The 22,883-nt window shown below is 41.0% G+C and overlaps 2 protein-coding genes across 5 annotated transcripts in view; one reads left to right on the top strand and one right to left on the bottom strand.

The window, feature by feature from the left end:
- The window catches only part of slc39a6 (solute carrier family 39 member 6), a 28,546-nt gene extending 25,623 nt beyond the window's left edge, over positions 1-2,923 (top strand). For all 4 annotated transcript variants that reach the window (XM_057858194.1, XM_057858197.1, XM_057858196.1 and 1 more), the window contains exon 12: positions 1,405-2,923. In XM_057858194.1, coding sequence (XP_057714177.1) covers positions 1,405-1,557 — 153 coding nt within the window. In that variant the 3' untranslated portion in view covers positions 1,558-2,923. The remainder of the gene's footprint in view (positions 1-1,404) is intronic.
- crfb16 (cytokine receptor family member B16) lies at positions 2,153-20,727 on the bottom strand. The gene is made up of 6 exons (XM_057858198.1): positions 20,657-20,727; positions 13,648-13,774; positions 9,912-10,102; positions 9,203-9,330; positions 8,990-9,140; positions 2,153-3,537 (listed from the first exon to the last, which is right to left on the bottom strand). Exons 1-6 carry the CDS (start codon positions 20,712-20,714, stop codon positions 3,263-3,265), a joined length of 930 nt encoding a protein of 309 aa, XP_057714181.1. The 5' UTR covers positions 20,715-20,727; the 3' UTR covers positions 2,153-3,262.
- Positions 20,728-22,883: the final 2,156 nt, after the last annotated feature.

Here is a 22,883-nt window from a genome sequence, read left to right as displayed (position 1 = left end):
AAATGCGAATTTCTGAGTCTCAAATATTTTTTCACATTCAAACCTTTTTTTCTACGATTGAATATTTTTTAAATTTTTGATTGAAGTGATTTTTCTTTTGAAAATATATATTTTTTGTTTGAAGCAACTTAAGTTTTGATTGAATAATAAAGACACAAATGTCCTAGCCAAAATGTGGTCCCAACGCAAAATTACATGACTTCAATCAAAAATGGTGTTTCAATCAAAAAAAACTTGACTTCAATCAAAAAAAAAATTTTTCAAAGAAAAATAGTTTTCAAATATATTTTTGGGAGTTTCAAATTTATTTTTGCATTTAAACACATTTTTTTGATTGAAGTGACGTTTTCTTCTATTGAAAATATATATTTTGATTGAAGCAACTTTTTATTTGATTGAAGCAACTTTTTTTTTGATTGAATAATAAAGACACAAATCTACCTCCATAGCCATGTATCTAAGATGGAATGCACAAAGCTCAAAACCCATTTTAAAGCAATAAAACTGGCCACTGGAGGGCAGTAGCGCATTTGGTAAGACCCCCAACCCGATTGAACCAGTACAGCGTAGTTGAGTCTGTGCTGCTCGCCGAGCAGAGCCCGCGCCGCCGTGCTCGCCGCTCGTGTCCCCCGCACCTTCAAGTGTCCCCCATGGAAACGTGCATCGCCAAACCAGTTCCCCCCCAGGAACAAGTTCCCCAGGCGAACGAGGCAGTGGTCACCACAAAAGAAAGGCTAAAAAGAATCCATCTTTACGGGTCAGGCGGCGATGAGGAAGAAGTTTAACCCGCTGTCGCTGACATCAAGCGTCGTCGCTCAGTTAGTTATGTGTAAATAAATTGTTATTTTGCTACCAAAAGCTCTATTTGTCTGGTTGTTATTTTGTAAAAGGAAAACATTATTCAGATGTTTGGGATGTCACTAAAGCAAAAAATAGCTGTGTTAAAGTCAAAGTTGTGTTTGAAATGTATGCGTTTACAAAAATCTCATTTTCTGTTTTTTCATCAGAAATTGGAAAATTGCTCAAACTAAGCTATTTCCTAATGCTGATTTCTAAAGAATAGAAAAAGATATGAACTTAGGGTTTTTTCTGCTGAAAGAAGAGAGTCTAATATTTCTTTTGGTGGGTTCCATGTTTGTATAGCAATAGAACAGAATTTTCTGTGGGCCTTGCAAAATCAGTCAAAATCCAGTAAAACGGCCGGGAGCAAAGGGCCTTGCTCTGGTGAAAATGGCTGGGAGTGAATGAGTTTGAATACTCGATTACTAAAATGTTCGATAGCTGCAGCCCTAGTGGCCAGTAAATATATTTGGGTGGCACCCTGGTTGTGCCATCGTGGGCCGGTCATTAAAGGCAAAATTTGTGATCTTGTACGCCCCCGTGTTTATGGCGTGTGTCGCACAGGTCCCGGAGATGCTCCACAACGACGCGAGCGAGCACGGCTTCAGCCACTGTGGCTACTTCCTGTTGCAGAATGCAGGAATCCTGCTGGGGTTCGGCATCATGCTCCTCATCGCCATCCTGGAGCACACCGTTCGCTTCGACCTCCATTTCTGAGGATGTTGTTGCCGCCACGCTCCTTTTTTTTTCTATTTTTTTTTTTAGTTGTACTCCGTGACGGCTCAACTCTAGAACCTCTCACGAGCACTGCCCACCAGACAGGGCAGTTTGCGTATGACTGTCTACTTCTTGTTAGAAGCAGTCCACGTCTGACAAAAGGTCAAGTTAAGGTCAAAATGTCCCACTTGAACATTGTTTGTTTTAATTTATTTGTTTTTTTTTTAAACTCCGCCGAGGTGTGAAACAAAAAAAAAATTGTAGCTGCACATTCCAATCAATTATTAAACACAATCCAACCTCGGTTTCATTGTTACTTACAGTAAATACAGTGGTGCTTTGAGATATGAGTGAGACTACAGCGATCATGTTTCAGTGTCATTAACGGCAAGAGACGTCCAATCCATTCTGATTGGGAAGCTTGGACGTCTATCGCCGTCAATGGCAGCTAAAGAGTAAATTTATAATCATAATATTAATGAAAACATTAAAGCTGTTAGAATAGTAGGATGGTGTTTCTTAACCCTTTATAGGACAAGTGACTTTGGTAATGAATGTTTACTATGATATCATTAATTATTATGACAGTTATGAGTTTTTTTTTTTTTTTTTTTTTTTTTTTTTTAATTAGTACCTTAACTGTGTATTTATTAAAATGTTAATTCAGGCGAAATTATCTTGAAAATGGGGATACTTTTTTCTGCTCTGGTTCACTCCCTGTTGATTTACGTTCAATTCCAGGGCACTTCCTGCTGATTTTGGGGCTTTTCCTGAATGACTTCCTGTTCATTTGAGGTCATTTACTTTCCTTTCAAGTCATTTCCTGCTGATTTTGGGACATTTGCATGATTACTAAACTCTGGTCATGGCCACCAATAACAAACATTATTATTTTTTTAGTTCGCAGTATTCAAAGAATTGCCCGATAAAGGGTTAATTTCAGCACTGTAAGTAGTAATATGTCAAAGTTAATGCGTGGTCAATATAAAAACGGTTATTTTTAAAGCAACTCTGGTCCGTCGATTGCTGTCAGTGCATGGCACTGAATAAGTATGTCAAGGCACCGCTGTATATTTATCTTGTTGAATTTACAATCAAATCATTGGAAAAATGAACGTGTTCGATTTTTGTTTCTTTTTTTTTTTTCTTTTTTTTAATGTTCATAAGGTAAAACCATGGTGAAACAGAATTTGTAGAGATTTAGTTGCAAAGATGAACAGAAGAAAATCCTGCTCTCTGTTTGGGTCAAAAATGTATTCTGTAAAATTTGTGAATTTTGGCTTGGAAGTCTACTGTGTGTGAGTGTTCTGTTGCGACCGACTGACATTCCTCAGCACAAATAAAGTCTGTCTCATCTCGACCGGAAACCATGATTTCTCTTGTGCGATCCCCATGATTTTGCATCTGCTGGTTCAGAACTTAAAGCCTTGAGGCTTGTTCTTGGCCTGCCGTCTTCTTTTTAGGAGTTTGCATGACGAATGCAGCACTGTAGATGACTTTTCAGAAGATTCCAAAAAAGCTCTCCTTTAGAATATCTCATTTTGAGGTTCTGTAACTGTTAGGGATTCTTCTTAGTCTACTTCTGGTTTGTTACAGTTTGTAGAAAAGTACTTTCTAGCGGACCTTCAGAGACCTTCGGTGATAAGCCCAACCACGCTTAGAAGAAATAAAGCTGTCCAAAGTCTTCACTCGGATTCCCTCACTGTCAACCGTGACCATGGACGGGTGAGATCAGTTGGAGGTGGTCCTTGGGAATTACAATTGCCTCCGTGCAAACCTCTTCCGGCTGCTCTGTGGGCACGTTGGTTGCTGTCCAGTCGAACTTGGAGAGAACCTGTGTCAGCGGTTCCTTCATGAAGTAGCGACAGTAGTTATGTGCACGGCAATGAATGGCGCACCACACGACGCCGAAGGTCACGCAGCCCATGAGGAGGAGCGTCAGCACCGCTGTGGTAGGACTCTTCCAGACATCGTTTGGACCTGCGTGACAAGAATTTGGGAGTAATGAGGTTGCTTTGAAGATGCAGCAATTATTTTTTCATTAATCAAGTAATTTTTTAAGTAGATTTCTTTGAACTCAATGACTGCCATTGAAGGCACTAGACGTCCAATCAAATTTTACTGGGAGGCATTGAATGGATTGGACGTCTAGTAGCGTCAATAGCATTGAAAGATGAGCAACAAATTTGACATCTATGCTTGTCAATGGCAGGCAATGAGTTACTAGTATTAGGTCGTCAAAAAAATGTTAGTCAATATAAACTATGTAACAAGTTTTTAATATTTCTCGCTCAGCAATTATTTTAAGGTATTGGTGAAATAACCACGTTACTTTTGAAATGAAGTAATCAATTAAATAACCAAGATCCCCCTATTAAAGTCTAGGAATCACTCAGGTTGTCAAGTTACTTTTAAAATCATGGAATCACCAAAGTTGCCATTTTGAAATGAGATCAGTGGATTTCTTATTTTCCTTTCGGCTTTTCCCTTTAGGGGTCGTTACCGTGAATCAGTTTTTTCCATCTAACCCTGTTCTCTGTATCCTCTGCTCTCATACCAACTACCTTCATGTCCTCTTTAACTACATATATAAACCTCTTTGGTCGTCCTCTAGACCTCCTCCAAGGCATATGTAAATTAAGGATCATTTTGCAAATCTACTCGCCATGTCTTCTCAGGACATGCCCAAACCATCTCAGGCCATGTCTACACGTAGCAGAGTATTTGGCAAAAAGAACTTTTTCTACGGTTTGGCCTATCATCCGCACGTACACTCACATTTGAACGAGGGTTCGTGAAAACTGCGCCCAAAGTGAAGATGTGCGAATTCTGCGTTTGTGGCACCATCATGTGGACACTGATTACTGAAGATTTACCTGTGGAAACGTCGCTGACTGCGACAAACTTTGTCCCTATGTCACACATGAGACCAATGTTTACATTTGGAGTAAATTAGACAGGTGGTTTTTTGCTGCCATTTACAAACTCTTGCAGTGCTACATATTGAAAATCACGTGAGAAGGATGGGGGTATTATGGACAATTCAATGAATGAATGAAGCTGGCTGTGGAAGCTTTTTTTCCCCTGCAAACGTGCTGGTGTGCACGTAATTATTTTTTCCTGACGTTTTAGGGCAGGATATTCGGTTTTTAAAAAATCTGATAGGTTTAGACATGGCCTCAGTCTGGCGTCTCTGCCTTTATTTCCAAATCCTCTAATATGCGCTTCCATTTGATATGCTCATTCCTGATCCTATCCTTCCTGGATACTCCCAAAGCGAACCTCAGCATCTTTGTCTCTGCCACCTCCAGCTCTGCCCCCTGTCTTTACTTGAGTGGTGCCGTCTCCAGACCAAACAGCATCGCTGGTCCCACCAGTTTTATAAACCGTTCCTTTCATTTTAGGTGAAACCCTTCTATCACACATCACACCTGATCAGTGTTGTTAATAACGGCGTTACAATATAACGGCGTTACTAACGGCGTTATTTTTTTCAGTTGTGGGTAATTTAATTAATTACTTTTCTCATCTTGGCAACGCCGTTACCGTTACTGAGGACGGAAAGGCATGCGTTACTATGCGTTACTATATTGGTCGAAAAGTCTGAGGGAGACGGACTCACCGAGACGACAGAGCAGAGCAGGAGTGGGGTGAGGCAAGAAAGTTGTGACGCCGAGCAGACGCGATGCTAGGTAGCTCCAATAATCCATGTTGTAGCCGATAGCCTACAAACTACGCCTGCATGTTATGGTAGATATGGTAGACATGGTAGATACCACATGTACACAGATAGATATAACTAGATGCAAAATGACAGACATGGCACTAAATGCGTTAGTAGACAGCCGCCATCTTGAAGCAGTAGACTTTTTAGGACGGCTCTGTTGTAGAGAACCTTCCTAGCGAACCTAAGTAACCTTTTATATAAAATACTTCTAAATCGGCAAAATCTTGACTTGAATCTATCTTTAAATGATGAAACAGTTTTAAAACTTTCATATGTCGAAAGTAGAGAGAAGGGAACTAATGATGGGAGCAATTCTAACAACTTTTAACAGTTGATCCAGGGTAAAGAGTAAATTAGGGTAAAGAATTGGGCTCGGGCCAATTGTACCAAAAACCTTCACAAAAAACTTCACATAGTGTGGCCAATGTTTTTTTTTTTTTTTTTTTTTTTTTTTTTTTTTTTTTTGAGGGAAAAAAAAAAGTAATTATCACCAATTACTTTGCCAAGTAACTAATTACTCTTACATTCAGGTAATTGAGTTACTAACGCAATTACTTTTTGAGAGAAGTAATTTGTAACTATAATAATTACTTTTTTTCTGTAAGATTAACAACACTGCACCTGACACTTTTTCACCACCTGTTCCAGCCTGCCTGTACACACTTTTTCACTTCTTTTCCACACTATCCATTGCTCTGGACTGTTGACCCTAAATACTTCTTGGTTTCTTCCTCCTGTAGCCTCACTCTTCCACTTGGGTCCCTCTCATTTACACACAGGTACTCCGTCTTGCTACAGCTAATCTTCATTCCCCTCCTTTCCTCCACCTGTTCCCTGTTCTCACTACAGATCACATTGTCATCTAAAAACATCATAGTCCATGGGGATTCCTGTCTAACCTCGTCTGCCATCCTGTCAATTACCATAGCAAACAAGAAGGGGCTTTCAGCTGATCCCTGATGCAGTCCCACCACTTTGAACTCCTCCGTTACACCAACAGCACACCTTACCACTGTCTTACAGTCCTCATACATGTACTGCACCACTTGAACATACTTCTCTGCCACTCCAGACTTCCTCATACAAAACCACAGTTCCTCTCCGGGCACCCTATCATAAACCTTCTCCAGATCTACAAAGACACAATGCAGCTCCTTCTGACCTTCTCTGTACTTCTCTATCAACAGCCTCAGAGCAAATACTGCATCTGTTGTACTGTTTTTGGCATGAAACCAAACTGCTGCTCACAAATGTTCACCTCTGCCCTAAGGCTAGCTTCAACTACTCTATCCCATAGCTTCAATGTGTGGCTCATCAGCGTTATTCCGCTGTAGTTGCCTCAACTATGCAAGTCTCCCTTGTTCTTACAAATGGGCACCAGCACACTTCTCCTCCATTCCTCAGGCATCTTCTCACTATCGAAGATCCTGTTGAATAACACATTTAGAATTTCTACTGGTACCTAGATACTTCCATACCTCATCTATATTTCATCTTGACCTAGAGCCTTTCAGTCTCAATGCTCTTCAATGCCCCTCTGTTTTCATACTTACTAATATTTGATACTTCCTGGTCCACAACAGTCACCTCATCTGTTCTTCGTTCTCTCTCCTTTTCTTCATTCATCAACTCCTCAAAGTACTCATTCCATCTCTTCAACACTACTGGCATCTGTCAAAACACTTCCATTCCTATCTTTTACTGCACGTCCTTCCCATCGCTGTCCCTTTGCCTTGCCAACATGTATAGATCGGTCTCTCCCTCCTCACTGTCTAACCTACAGTAGCATACAAGTCATGGTAAGCCCGTTGTTTGGCATTGGCCACTTCTACGTTCATCTTATGCCGTATTTCCCTGTCTACTTTCTTCAGTCTCCTCAAGGTCCCACTTCTTTTTAGCTAACCTCTTTCTCCAGATGCATTTTTGCACCTCCTGATTCCACCACCTAGTCTCTTTATCTCATTTCCTTCCAGATGGCACACAAAGGACTGCCCCTACGTGTCTCCCTGATCACATTTGCTGTAGTTGTCCAGCCATCTGGAAGCACCTCCTGCCCACTCAGAGCTTGTCTCAACTCTTTTCTGAAAGTCACACAGCATTCTTTCTTTTTCAGCTTCCACCATTCTGTCCTCTGCTCTGCCTTTGTCCTGTTTCGCTTCCTCACCACTAGAGTCATCCTAAACACTACCATCCTATGCTGTCTGGCTACACTATCACCTACATCTAGTTTGCAATCGCTGATCTCCTTCAGATTACACCGTCTACACAAGATGTAGTCTACCTGCCTACTCTTACCTCCACTCTTGTAGGTCACCCTACGTTCCTGCCTCTTTTGGAAGCCATTTCCATCCTTTTTGCAAACTCAACCACCATCTGTCCTTCTGCATTCCTCTCCTGGATACCAAACCTGCACCAACATGTCCATTCAAGTCTGCTCCAATGATAAATCTCTCATTTCGAGGGAGGTTCTGCATCATTTTATCAAGTTCCAACCAAAATCTCTCCTTCTCCTCCAGCTCACATCCTACCTGTGGCGCATACCCACTAACAACATTGATCATCACTCCATCTGACACTCTTTTTACCTCCAGGACGTTCCTAACAAAAACCTCCTTCACGATAACTCCTACTCCATTTCTCTTCCTATCTACGCCATAATAGAAGAACTTCAAACCTGCTCCTAAACTTCTAGCTTTAATCCCTTTCCACTTGGTCTCCTGAACACACAGTATGTCCACCTCCTGCTCTGCATCATGTCAACCAGCTCTCTATCTTTTCCCTTCATAGTTCCAACATTCAAAGTCCCAGCTCTCAATTCTAGAATCTTGGTGTTTTTGTCTTTCTTCTTACGGACACACCATCCTCTTCTCCTTTTTTGACCAACAGTAGTCCAGTTTCCAGCGGTACCCTGTAGGTCAACAGCACCGATGGCGGTCGTTGTTAACCAAGGCCTCGACCGATCCGGTATGGAATTCATATTTCTGATTCGCATGTTTGATTTGGCCAAAGATATACGTCAGATGCCCTTGCTGACATAACCCTCAATATTTATCTAGGTTTGGGACTGGCACAGGAAGACACTTCCTTCTGCCCGCTTACGGCTACATTGAATGTTGATCAGTAGAGTACTAATTAAATTCTAAAATGGAGTATTCCGTCAAGAAGGAATTTTTAGAATACTGAGTAATGTTGATTGCTGCATACAGTAACCACATATGTTGCTCACACAACACAACAGGGATACTATGAGCTACCCACACTAGCATTGCGATCGACTGGTCGATCACGATCAACTTAATGAGCACCCCTGATTTGGCCTATCAATTATTTAGATTCATATTCATGACAAATGTAGCCCTGACCCCCGTTCACCCAATCTGTTTGGTCTTATAAATGTCTCGTCCCGAGCATACAGTAAAGTGTACATGCAGGTTATGCTGTTATATTGTCTATACCAATGTTGAGACCAAGCCTTTGCCCTTTCAATCATGTATCTCTTTTCATCCTTCTGCCGTGAATTTAAATGAGTTTGTCAAAAACAGACGTCCAACCCATTTAACGTTGGATTTTTATGTCCAATCCATTCAAATGGATTTGACATTTAGCGCCATCAGTAATAGCCAATTAATTTATTATTGATAACACTGGTTTGCCAGCCAATGTTGCCAACACACTAGTGACCCGCTAGCATTCCCAAGGCCGTACCTGGAATGCGCACACAATCTTCTGGAGTGCGCTGGCTTGGCGTTTGCTCTCCCAGCAACAGCAGATGCGCGCGGACGCAGTACTGGGCTCTCTCCTGCAGGTTGGGCACGCGTAACAGCTTTTCCTTAGCTGGGAAGGTAAACACCTGAGGCTGCGGGACCACAGCGTGTCAGCTATACTGCTGCTAGGGACCGCTTAGTGAGGCACACTCACCTGCTCCGGGGTGTCGCCACTCTTCAGCACCTCCACTTGGATGGATGCCGAAGGCGGGGCCTGCTCCACGGCGACCAGGAGGGTACCGCCCACCGCTGAAACCTTCATCTTGGGAACCATCAAAACGGCTGGAAACGACATCACAAGTCAGTGCGTTCACCCATACGTTAATCATTAGTGAACGACACATGAATACATGGGGCAAATTGTGAAACTTTGAAATAATTCAAATGTCAAACGACCCTAAAGGTCGTCATCTTCAAACACCTCAAAAGTCAATTATTTTCATAGTTAAACAAATTGGGAGGATCAAAAATCCCACATTTAAAATCAAATCGTTCAAAATCCAAATGCCCCAAAAGGCAAACCATTTTAAACACCTCCCATGGGACAAAAACTTCCAAAGCCAAATATTTCAAAATTCAAATGCCCAAGTAGAGAGTCAAATCATTTAAGAGTCAAATCATTTAAAAGTGTAAAAACACAGTCGAATGCTCAAAAAGTCAAACTCAAAAGTCAAACATTTTTCTAAAAGCAAATTTTCAAGCAATCCACCCTGAAACTCTTTAAAATTCACAGCATTTAAAAGTACAGGCGAACAATCCAACGTTCAAATAATTCGAAAGTCAAAAACTTTGAAAGTAAAATATTGACACTCAAATGGACTATAAAACTGGAGCTACTTGAATGAATAATTTGTCTCACTTACTGTCCCTCCGGTTGAATGACTGCTTCAGTTGCTGCCATGCCACCGTTTTGTTGCCGCAGTGCACTTGCACGCGGATGTTGTAGTCTGAGTCGGAGCCCAATTCCAAGGACAGGTCGCAGTGAGTGTGCTCTATATTCTGACACCCATGAGAATTCAGCCATGTGCCGTCTCGAATCATCAGCTCAAACTCCCTGTAAACCATGCCCACCATAACAAGAATATGAGAACAATTACTATAGAAGAAAAACTAGAGTCAAACTTCTCAAAATTCAAATAACTCAATATTTAAAGTCAAAGTTACAGTATTCAAAAGTCAAATGCCTCAAATAGCTTAGCTCAAACTCATCACAGGTATGTACAGTAGTAGTATTGTAATAACAGAATATGTGCTGTGGCCATTAGGAAAAGAAAATGGGAATTTACATCAACCTTTCATCAGCACTCATTGACTGCTATTAACGGAGCTAGACGTCCAAATTAACTTTGTTTGGGAGGGGCTGAATGAACAAACCATTCCCCCTCCCAGTCAAAATGGATTGGACGTCTAGCACTGTCAATGGTATTTAAAGAGTCAACAGTAAATATTTTCCTATTAATTTTTTTTTCACGTGTAATTTTTAAAAACATTTTTTAAACTGAAATAAAATGCTGGAAAAACTGTCAAGATTATATATATATATATGTATATATATATATATATATATATATATATATATATTTATATAATATTTATATAATATATATATATATATATATATATATATATATATATATATATAATATTTATATAATATATATGTTAGGGCTGTCAAAATTAGCGCGTTAACGGGCGTTATTTAATTTTTTAAAATTAATCACGTTAAAATATTTGACGCAATTAACGCACGCACTAAATGACCCACTCGCACATTTCCTCAACAGATTACAATGAGGCCATTTATGGACATTAAAAGTGAAGAGAATGCCACCAGCCGTTTGGGGGGAGCGCCGTTCCATACTCATGTTATTTCTTCCAAACGTGGGAGAATTAGTAGTTGTGAGGCGTTTATGCTGTATTCACAATACAATGCAAATTGCTATTTGTGCTCCACACGTATTTCGGTAAGTTTTCTTTCTTTTAGAAGCAATTATGTGTCTCTTGTTGTATTTTGGGTAAGATATGTACAGATATATGTTATACAGTAAAGGCGAGTTGACACAGGCGTTCTTTGGACCGCGCCGTTTATTGGCATAAGCTTCTCCTTCACAACAAACATAAGTATCGTTTAGTGAAAGCACAACAAAAATAATATTCCTATCTCTCCAAAAAAAAAATAATGTTCACAAAAAGAAAAGCACTTCAGTCTATAGTAATGAGGCCCCATTCTGACACACAGTTAAACAACAATGCAAAATGAACTGGCATTCCATATCAAAATAACTATGCAAAATATACGTAAAACTTAGACTTTGGTCACTCTATTTTTATTATTGTTATTTTTATTCTTATTATTATTTTATTAACTCTACTTTTGATTGAAAATTTTACAAATTTTATTAAAACAAAAACATGAAGAGGGGTTTTAATATAAAATTACTATAACTTGTAATTATAACAATTATCTTTTAAGAACTACAAGTCTTTCTATCCGTGGATCACTTTAACAGAAAGAATGTTAATAATGGCATTTGTGGATTCATTGTTACAATAAACAAATACACTACTTATGTACAGTATGTTGTATGTATATATCCGTCGTGTGTCTTATCTTTCCATTCCAACAATAATTTACAGAAAAATATGGCATATTTTAGAGATGGTTTGAATTGTGATTAATTGCGATTAATTACGATTAATTAATTTTTAAGCTGTAATTATTAGTGGGGCAAATTGAAACATTTTGGCGGTGCTCTCTGGCATTTCATCGTCCACATTTTCAATCCCTGGTTCTTGCTCAGTAGTAGTTGTCGCTTTTGAAAGCTTAGATTTGAAAAAATTATTTACATCCATCTTGCCTCTTCGGTCTGCGGGTGTTTTGGCTAAGCAAAGCACATGACCGTCTAAGGTGCTACTCACATAATCAGTTCGAAAAATAATTTTGACCCATTATAAAAAAAAATTTTTTTGTTCATTTCATTCATTTCTGTTGTTTGTTTTATTGCTTTACAAATTTATAGACAATATTTTACTGAAAACTCTTAATTTTTAAATCATACTGTACATAGGAAAGTCACTTTTCGGCCACCAGGCAGAGGCCGGCCCCCCCTTAAACTCTGCATATGTATAAAAATGCATCAAAACGTGACAAATAAATATTACTATTAGATTATTGCACAATAACAATAAAATAAGATTTGTGCATAGTGTAAAAAACAAATAATAAAGATAAAAGTTGTTGGACAACAAAGGGCGAATGAAGAGGACGCTGGGATACAAAAATACAGTAGAGGTCCCTCTTAGCCAATTGGATGCCAGGAATACTAGTCAATAGCTAATTGCAGAGCAGGTTTAAGTATGTTCCGTTCAGTAAACTCTGGGAGCTGCGAGTTGCAGCCCATACTTTATTTTTGTCTTTCGCATCCTGAAATTTCTTTTGTAACAAGAGGATATATTTTCCTGCTCCGGTGTGTCTTAACCTGAAAATTCCTCATGTAGAGTCGTTCGTAAGTAGAGGTACCGCTATATTTAGTATTTCAAAGCAATTAATTAAAAAAAGAAAGAAAAAAAAAGGAAAAACTAATGATAATAATTTTTTATGTATTTACTAAAAATAAATAATGTGAGAGAATATTTAAAATATAAAAGTCAACAGAAAATATTTTCCCCTAAAATTGTTTTAGGTGTTTTTTTTACATTTTCAAATTAAAACAATTATGAACGGGTAAAAATACAGGTAGTCCCTCGGTTACGAACGAGTTCCCTTCCTACGCTGGCGATGTAACCCAAATTTCCGCGTAAATCGGAATTAACGAAATTAATTGTCAGAGGTCAAAAACACCCATTAATGGGGATTGACTTCCAATCCATTTAAACTGGGACAATGAAGTCACAATTGAATGGACATTTATTTCCGTCAATGCCAGGAAAAGCTTTAGAAGTGGAATTCCCCAAAAACACGTTTCAAAGTCCAACAGCCCACATGTCTCAAAAGCCAAATTCATGCATTGTCTCAAAAGTCAACTTATTCAAATGTCCTATGCCTTAAAAGTAAGACATATTCAATTTTCTCACAATGACAAAAGAGGCGTGTGCAGCTGGTGTGATGCTTAATAATAATGTTAATTGTTGTGAGTCACGTTGCCAACAGCTCGGAATGTTGCCCGTCAAGCAACAGGTGTTTTTACCCTCAGGTGATTGCACCCACATAACTTTTTTCTTCAGAAAAATATGTTTTGTTTTTTTACTTGAAATTATAGGACATACCTCAGCGTTAACAAAAAGAAAAAAAAACGGCCTATGCTTTGCTTGTGATGGGACCGTTGCCCCTACCAACATGGCCGCCACACCAGGCATCACTTTATTGGCAGCCAAAGCACCTGACATAAACCAAGCGTATAATGGCCGCCTTGTAGTCTTACCAACAGTCCCAGATTGGGTGGGACAACTTGGAATTTAGGTTCTGACTGGTACCGCCGCCGTCGGTACCAATCAGAACTTCCTAAATTCCAGGATGTCCCACGCAATTCGGGCCTTTTGGCAACCATACCTCCTTGTCACTTCCTGAGCTGCATGTACAAGTACTTGAACCATACACACCCTTGGTACTGCACTGAGTAGAGCAACGGCCTGCTGCAATGCACGAGCGGGGGGCGCCATCTCAAGATGTGCCTCAGGTTGATGGAATCCATGGTCACGTGACCTGGTGGCTGCGCACTTGTAAGAACTGAACCAGAAGAAGAATCTATGTCATTGAAAATTCGGTGAGGTCGAAATTACACCGTGGCATTTCGCGTTTACATGTGTGAGCGTACAGAGATGTGAATCCAGGGGCCGAGCTCGGGGGGGGGGGGGGGGGGGGGGGGGGGGGCGGTTGGCCTCAAAGGGGCCCGGTTTGTGGCTTTAAAGGGGGCGTGGTTGGGTGAGGGTCAAACAGAAAGGTGAGATGATGCTTGAAATTGGAATATGGTGTTTAAGTGTCAAAATATCTCTACCCCCCCCCCCCCCCCCCCCCCCCCCCATGCCCCTTGCTTGACTAGTTTTTGCCTGCAGAAAATTTTAGCACTGCCCCTGCCCCACATTTCAGACGATCGTCTTAAAGGGCCCGCGAAATTGTTGGGGGGCTAGCGAATAATTATCCTCTATGACCCCCCCACATACCGGATGTTTACCTCGGGGGGCCCGTTTTTAATTATTGCACCGGGCTCCGTTCACATTTGTTCCGCCACTGTATGTATCAATGGACATATTCCACAAGTGTCAAATTCGCGGCCCGGGAGCCAAATCTGGCCCGTCGTGACTTTTGTGTGGCCCGTGAGAGCAAATCATGTACGTCTATTAGGGATGCAACAATAACAATAACAGTTAAGTCACTGTTCGGTACGATTTTCGATTTGATTCAATGCTATTGATGCTCTAAAACAAAAAATACAAGTGTTATTATTATTTTTTTTGTTTGTTTGTTTGTTTTTATTTTGCTAGCAAGCAAAAATAACAATGCCATCATATAGACATGCATTTTAGTGCATAATATTTGTGTGTTTACTTCTTACTGAAGAAATTTTGTATAAAAGTGCTGAGAACAATCTTTACTGTTTCTAAAGTGAGGCGGGGCACGCTGTTGATTGCTACCGCTCCCTTAGCAGCTATGTTTACCACATGAGCAAAACATCCTATTTGTGGTCCAAGGCCATCTGTGTTACATACTGAATTAACAATATTTGCAGCATTATCTATAGTCACTGGTATGGATTGATTTGGCCTGCTTAACTTCCATTCAGTCATGGCGGTTTTTAATTCATCGATGTAGTATATGGACTACGGGTCCCATGATCACTCAGGTCTCAGGCAGCCAATGGCATGGTACTTTGAGGGATCTAACGTAGTACATCTATGTTGCTATTTGATGATATCTAGTGTTTGCGCGCGAGTGTTGTCGGGGCATTAAAAAGTTAACAAACGCCGCAGAGGTCACGTCTGCTCATTACTGCACAACACCAGCATTTAAATATAAACTTTCATAAACAGGACGAGTTTGAAGTGCAGCGCTCTTAATTTGCCACTCATTGTTCATCATGTAACCATAAGTTAGCTCTCTGTGTCCGTCTGTGACGTTCTCTTAAACAATCTGCACGTAAATTAAAAAGACTTTGGCGCCGTTCCAACACAGAGCACAATCTCTCTGCCTGGAAACACAGTTTAGTGACCTATAAACAGGCCTTGCATATGACTAAAACCAGATATTACTCATCCTTATTAGATGAAAACAAGAATAATCCTAGGTTCTAGTGACGAGATTTGTCGTTCACTTGAGCAAACGAATCCATTCCGGTTCGTTCAGTAAAAAGATTCGTTCAAACAAATCGTTCAACGAATCGTTCGCCCCCCTCATCTCCCTCCCCGCCCAAACGAATCGTTCGGTTACTGAACGGGAAGTGACGTTGCCGAACGAATCACCAAAGAGTAAAGACCGCTTCGCAGTGTAACTGAACGGGAAGTGACATTGCTTGGTCCCTCCCTCTCTTCCACATTGACCACTCGTCGTAGTTTCAGAAATGAGTGACAGGCGGTATCATTCTGCTTTCACAGACAGCCTCGTCTCCCTCCTGCTGCTGCAAAAGCGAGGGAGAACTTCCGCGTCGTCTGTCCTAGTTCTATGGGCTCAAAGTCATGGCTCGTGCTTGCATTTCGATTTAGGACACGGTTAAACATTTTCCTTTTGTGAGGGGAGTAGGGGGCGGGGGCGCACGGACTTTCTTTAGCAGGTTCTTGATCACACATACAATCACATATACAGCATGTTTGCTGTCACGAAAATAAAAATACATCGAAAGTTTAATTTCTGAATATGGAACGACCAACACATCATATTTACATCTCGCTCTGTTGTATTTTTGTTTTTTAGTATTAAGATGATCGTGTTGAATTTTTGCACTGGTATTAATAAATAAAATAATCCGGTCAGCTCCCTTGTCGTCCCCGCATCTCAGATCGTCAAATGCTGACGAGAAATAATTGTTAGCTCTTTACGATGTCGCCTTTCTACTCTCATTAGTCTGTTAAGAAAAATGTAGACATATTGCGACATCTCCCGTGTCTGCGTGCGTTGTTTTGGGCGCTTGAGTAGCACATGATGGACGGATTGACATAATTTGTCAAACCAACCAACACCCGACACGCTGACACGAAAAAAAAAATAAAACACTCGGGAAAAAATTGACATGTATATACAGTTTCATTGCAAATCAGTATTATGGTGATCATACTAAATATTTTTTTCTGTGCACATATGAGGTAAATATCGCTGCCATGAAGCCTCCATATAGTGACAGTTCTCTGCCCGCTTCACTGCCGTCACGCGACCGCAGCTCAGCTTTTGCTTGCCTCGTAGCTACCCGTGTTTTAAATTACTGTAAATTTGATAGTATGTCGTCATAGGCAGTCACGAGTTTGTTGAGAAAAGTACTACTCTAAACAATGCTCGCTAGATTTGTGTGGTGTTGTTGTCTGTTTGAGCAGCATTTGATAGGCTCCACGTTAACAAATATGTGACAAAGTCATTTCCTTTCATTTTCTGATTCATTCACCGCATAGTCATTACTGGAAAATCAAGTTAGCAGCAAGCTAGGTCAGGAACCGGAGGACCGAGTCACTGAACGGGAAGTGACAAAACTCAGTCTTGCCCCCCTGCCTGCACGCTGGCTGCTTATTGGCCACACGTGGACGTGAGTGACAAACGCCCTGATTCTGTTTCCGGTCCCTCCCCTGCCCGCGATGAGGCTGGCGTCTGATTGGTCGTGTGCGATGTCAGAAGACGCTGCCGCTTGCTCAACGCCCTCCCACGCAGCGAACAAGCACCACCTTCATAGAACGAATCAGTGCAGATGATGATTAGTTCGGTCTCGTTCACCAAAACAATTCGTTCAAAAAGAACGAATCGTTCGCGACCGATACAACACTACTAGGTTCCTGTTCAGCACTGTAGCAAGGCTGACAAACAGTCACAGCTCAATAGAACCTTATATCCCAACCACCCTTAGCTGTGATGACTTCCTAAAATTTTTTAACAATAAAATCTCAACTATTAGAAATAAAATAAATGAATTACTTCCAACTATTAGGTCTGATAAAGTGCAGACTGAAAATTCAGAATCTCCTATAAATCCCTCTAAAATATTCAATAACTTTACCACTGTTGACCAAACCGATGTAATGCAATTATAATGTCCTCCAAACCATCAACGTGCCTCCTTGAACCGATCCCTACCAAACTTTTTAAAGAGACCCTGCCTCTAGCTATTGATATTATCCTAAATATAATAAATACCTCATTAGTTACTGGCCACGTGCCTCAGTCCTTTAAATATGCAGTTATTAAACCGCTTTTGAAAAAACCTACTCTTGATCCTGACATCTTAGCCAATTATAGACCTATCACTAATCTACCCTTTCTCTCCAAAGTCCTTGAAAGAGTGGTAATTAAACAGCTCTGTCAGCACCTACAGGACAATAGTTTATTTGAACATTTCCAGTCTGGCTTTCGAGCTCATCATAGCACTGAAACTGCATTAGTCAAAGTAACTAACGACTTGTTACTAGCCGCTGACGCTGGATTAGTCTCAATCCTGGTTCTGTTGGACCTGAGTGCAGCCTTTGACACAATCGACCATAATATCTTATTGCAGGGACTAGAATGTGACATAGGCGTTAGAGGAGCAGCCCTCTGCTGGTTTAAATCATATTTATCTAATAGGTACCAGTTTGTCAATGTAAACCAGCAATCATCACCGCACTCTAGAGTTAGTTATGGTGTGCCGCAAGGATCCGTCCTCGGGCCCATCTTGTTTACGCTGTATACGCTTCCTCTAAGTAATATCATCAGAAAACATAGCATTAACTTTCATTGTTACGCTGACGACACACAACTGTATTTATCAATTAAACCTGAGCAGATCAGGCAAGTGGATAAACTAAGCACCTGCGTCCGAGATATAAATACCTGGATGAGCACTAACTATCTTCTACTTAACCCTGAAAAGACATAAGTCCTTATAATAGGCCCGAAAAGTGTGAGAGACCCTTTAACTGCCCAGATAGTCACTCTGGAGAATGTAAGTGTAGCCTCCAGCACCACAGTTGAAAACCTAGGAGTTCTATTTGACCCAGACTTATCGTTTAAAGCTCACATTAAACAAACCTACAGAACCTGTTAAACATTGCCAAAATTTGAAATATTTTATCTAAAAAACGATGCAGAAAAATTAATTCATGCGTTCGTTACATCTACATTGGATTACTGTAACTCCCTACTTGCAGCTTGTCCTTAAAGTTCTCTAAAATGTCTTCAGCTCGTCCAAAACGCAGCAGCAAGACTTTTAACAGGAACTAATAGAAGAGAGCACATCACCCCTGTGCTCTAGGCCCTTCACTGGCTTCCAGTCGAGTTTAGAATTAAATTTAAAATCCTCCTTCTTACATTTAAGACCATTAATGGGTTGGGGCCATCTTATCTTACCGATGCTCGTGTTCCATATAGCCCCAACGGAACACTCCGCTCTCAGAATACAGGTCTACTGGTAGTTCCCAGGTTTTCTAAAAGTACTGTTGGAGCTAGAGCCTTAGCCACCAAGCCCCTGTTTTATGGAATCAGCTTCCAGCTAATATTAAAGAAGCCGAGACAGTCTGCACATTTAAGATTAGATTAAAAACGTTCCTATTCGACAAAGCTTATGGTCAGGCTAGTTAAAGTCGGATTAGACTCACAGTTCAGTCGAAGCTGCACTAGAAGCTATCATGCTGGGGGAAGTACAGCCACTGAGTTCTATCTCCTTTTTCTCACTCTATCTACCACTTGTCTTACTTTCTATTTTCCAATGTTAATATCTAGTTAACTAGTCTCTTCATCCCTAGTCACCCGGTGTCTCCTTTCCCCCCTCCCCTCTGGGGAGGGGCTATTTTTCAGCTGCAGCCTCCTGACTATCCGGACCCCTGGCTGGATGGACATCCTCGTTGCCACCCCCGTCTCATCTGGCTAGATGGACCTCTTCTTGTTCCTTTACTCTACTGCATCTTTACAGACTAACCCCGTCTGCTAATTCCCATTAGCAGTCCTGGTGCATCCTGTCTATCCGTCCTGGGAGTGGATCTCTCCTGACTGTGGTACTCCCCAAGGTTTCTCATTTTCTCACAAAGAGCTTGGAGTATTTGGAGTTCTTCCTTGCCGACATGGAGGGTCCAAGGATGGGGGATGCCCAGGGCTTGAACTTTATTTATTCATCTTTGTTTACTTATTTGTTGTTTCTGACTGTGTATCACATTGCCTCTGCAAAGCCCTTTGAGACAACCTTGTTGTGATTTAGGGCTATACAAATAAAATTGAATTGAATTGAATTGTGTCCTAGGGTGTTAAGCTGTCTGGTGTCAAACCGAGGCTAATTATAGCAGCCAAGTCGGCAACAATATATTTGTCGGGCATTGCTGTGCATATCCGTAAAGATAGTCTTTGTTAAATATGTACGAGTGGGGATAGTGTATCAGCTAACCCCATATGCTGCCACACTATGGATCTTTACGACGCTGAAGCCGTCACTCCACTTCCTTAAGCTTCTGTTTTTCCTCTCAAGCAATGATCCTCGTGCGCCACGGCTCCCGTACTTCAGGCAGTTTGGGGGAGGAGTGGAGGGGGGCTGCTTGCGGGGAGGGAGCCTTCTCATAGCTTTTTTTTTTTTTTTTTACAATGCAAAGATGCGGCGGACATGATAGCGAGAGAGACCACAAATAAAGTTCGGAAAATACATTTTGGGAGCTTTTTCAATTAGATCGAATGTTTTTGCGTATTGAATCGAAGAGGGCGTATCGAACGGTTCATTATAAAACAGAGTATTGTTGCATCCTTAACGTCTATGCAGGTTTCTTGCTAAAAGATCAAAAACGTTGAGATAAAGTAAGGTTTTTTTAATACCAACCCCCCCGTTTAACTCGAAATGCCAAAATGGGATTGGACGTCAAGCACATTCACAACCAGTCCGAAACCTAAACCTATCCTGGTTTAACGAAATTTAATGTCTGTTGTTGTCAATGGCAGGCAATGAGTTAATAGTATATATTCTTATTTGTTATATTGGCAGGCAAATAATTAATTTAACCTTATTCATTTTAGGTTGTTACAGGTCACTTCATGTACATTTTGAGTAGTATTTAATGCTAGCCCTGTTAAGTTCAAATGGATTGGACGTCTCTTAGTTACAAACTAATATCAAATTCACAGCAGAAGGACATGATTGGATATTTATCACTGTCAACAGAACTGGAAGAGTAAAATGCATAGATTTTTTTGTTTTAATTTAACTAGCTTTGAATTTACAACCTGGTATCAATCGAGTTCTTGTGTTCATTTAACTCACTCACTGCCATTGATAGCCAAGGATGTCAAATCATTTTGAACTGGTTTAGCAAGCATTGAATGATTATGTTCCACTGCAATTGACAGCGACAGACTTCCCTTGCATTTTAGAAAATGACACAGCATGCAGCATTTGACCCCCAGGCCTTGAGTTTGACACCAGTGGTCTACGAAAACCTGAGACGATTCTCAGAGATGCGTACTCACCGGTTGTAAGTGAGGCTTGCACAAGCAGCACGATCCATAAAATTCGGTCAGCCGTCATCTCGAAATGTTGCGAAGCCGCCACGAGTCCGCATGACGTTCCGCCTAGCTTTGAGGCGGTTTGATCTGTGCAACTGGATGCTGAGGTTCCGCTCCACTTAACCAGTCTAACCGGTCGCCTCCAAGCGCACATCTTTCAGGCGCTGTGATTGACAGACTGCGTTGGCACTGTTCCAGTTGCGCTCATATCCAGAGGCGCCGCTGTCTTTCCATTGGATCGCGGTCCACAGATGGCATAGGCGGTGATTAAGGAAGAGCAGTGGAGCAGTGCCACCATCGGTGGCCGAAAAAAATCATTGCATGTCATTGACTTACCAATAAATGAATTTAAAGGGAAATTTCAGAGTTTTTGATATAAGGCTTAAAATGCCTGTGACACCATTAAAAAAATCTTAAATAGCATTATTATTTGAATTAAAATCATATTCTGAGACGTTTGGATTATATACAACAATTTGGCAAAGCGCAGACGAGAAATGAGTCTTTTAATCTGCCGTTTAGCCACGCCTGTCATTATAGCGCTCTAGCGCCTCAGGCTGGGTGATGACTCCGGCAGTGTAAAGATTTCAGCTGATTTAGAATTTAGCCTATTGAGGGCTAAGATTCACAACGAGGAAAATCTCTCCAATATTTTTTTACAGGATATTCTTTTTATCTAATAATTTTTTCCCCAATTGCTAAATAAATTGAATGGTCATGACAAATAACAGTGCTAAATGGAACATGAAATATTAAAAATGCATTTTTTCCAGTACGACAGCGCTAAATTACTGCATAAAGGTCAAAACTGCCAACCTCTTAAACCTACGGGATTTTATGCCACTGGAGTTAGTCCACTTTTGTCATTTACTTGCCCTGGCTTCAGAGACAGGAAAGAGCGTTAAAAAAACACAGGAGGCCTGACAGCTAGGCGACATGCTAACCCGAACCGAGTGGCTCTTTCAAGTCTCTTTCTCGCCTTTTGAAAGCGAAAAATCACACAAAACTACCCCGACTTGTGTCACACACAGCGGCGGGGGTGATTGTCTTCACCGATCGGCCAGCCTCCGGGGGAGAGCAAGTTACGGCTCGTCGATTTGCTGCGACCCCGGAGGGCGGGCAATGCTCGTCGCCGGGGACAGAGGGGAATGAACGCTGAAAATAGCGCATTTTCGGTGGACAAACCGGCCGACGTCAGAGCAGGGGGCTGCTCGGGGCCAAGCCGAGGAAAGCAATCTGTGGGCGGGCACGCGAAGAAGACCAAGGGGGTTGGAAGTCTACACAATCAAGAACTGGAGACTAGAGCGGACGTGGGCTCGCATGATGCAAGCAATAAACAAATTAATCCGCAAAATCAGCCGAATCCAAGACTCAAGCCAGAAGTCCCTCATTTTCATGGCACGGGATTTAAAAAATGTAATAAATATATCGATCACTTCCACACACATCCAAGTGGTCCATTTCATTTAGAAGCATAAAATACTGCGTGTAATATGAAATAAACATGCCTTTTTGTGTCACAAGCAATTTGCTCTTCGAGTTAGCTGGGGTTTAATTAGTTGGTGGAGTTGATTTGAACAAATTCCTTGCAGTTTGTTATTTGTTAGTTTCAGGGCTCTGTAGTGGCTTAGCTAGTGCGAGTCAATGGTGTCTGCTTAGCATGCCGTTAAAAAAACGCATGAGAATCACCAATGACCCATGCAATTAATAGTGTTGGCTATGTTTGCAGGATAAAGGTATTAAAACTTACCATTGCATGTCAATCATTTTAGTATGAACAGCGACATTTGTAATCCAGAGGCTCTTCAGGGAACAGGCTGTCGAGGCAAGCAGAACGGAGTGATATCAATTGGTTTGTTCACTGCTGATTGTTTTTTTTTTTTTTTTTTTGTGGGAACGAAAGGGACTCCCCGGGGAGACTGAGCACAAGTGGCCGAAGACTTCTTCCCTATTGTAGTCACATCACGCATCTAAAAAAATAGTCTTGCAGAATGAAATGAATTACGGCAGTTTGGTGTGACATTGTTTTGGCCGCATGGGTATTTCAAACAATGATCTGCATTTTGAATTTATTTGACTATCTTAGATCTGTTAATATCGTTTTTTTTTTTTTTTTTTAATTGGAGGCGCCATTGACTCGCACTAGCTTAGCCACTCCGGAGCCCTGAAACTCACAAATAACTGACAAATT

Source organism: Corythoichthys intestinalis, chromosome 14 (genome assembly GCF_030265065.1).
Source record: "Corythoichthys intestinalis isolate RoL2023-P3 chromosome 14, ASM3026506v1, whole genome shotgun sequence".
NCBI lineage: Eukaryota > Metazoa > Chordata > Actinopteri > Syngnathiformes > Syngnathidae > Corythoichthys > Corythoichthys intestinalis.
This window is presented reverse-complemented; position numbering and strand designations above follow the sequence as displayed.

Bases quoted from the DNA above. Each gene is read 5' to 3' on its own strand.
- crfb16 (XM_057858198.1), bottom strand. From the start codon at position 20,714: ATGACGGCTGACCGAATTTTATGGATCGTGCTGCTTGTGCAAGCCTCA. The intron at 10,103-13,647 runs GTGTGTATGGTT...CATGGTTTACAG, and splicing joins TACTCAGTGCAGTACCAAGG to GGAGTTTGAGCTGATGATTC. The intron at 3,538-8,989 runs GTACGGCCTTGG...CTTGTCACGCAG, and splicing joins AGATTGTGTGCGCATTCCAG to GTCCAAACGATGTCTGGAAG.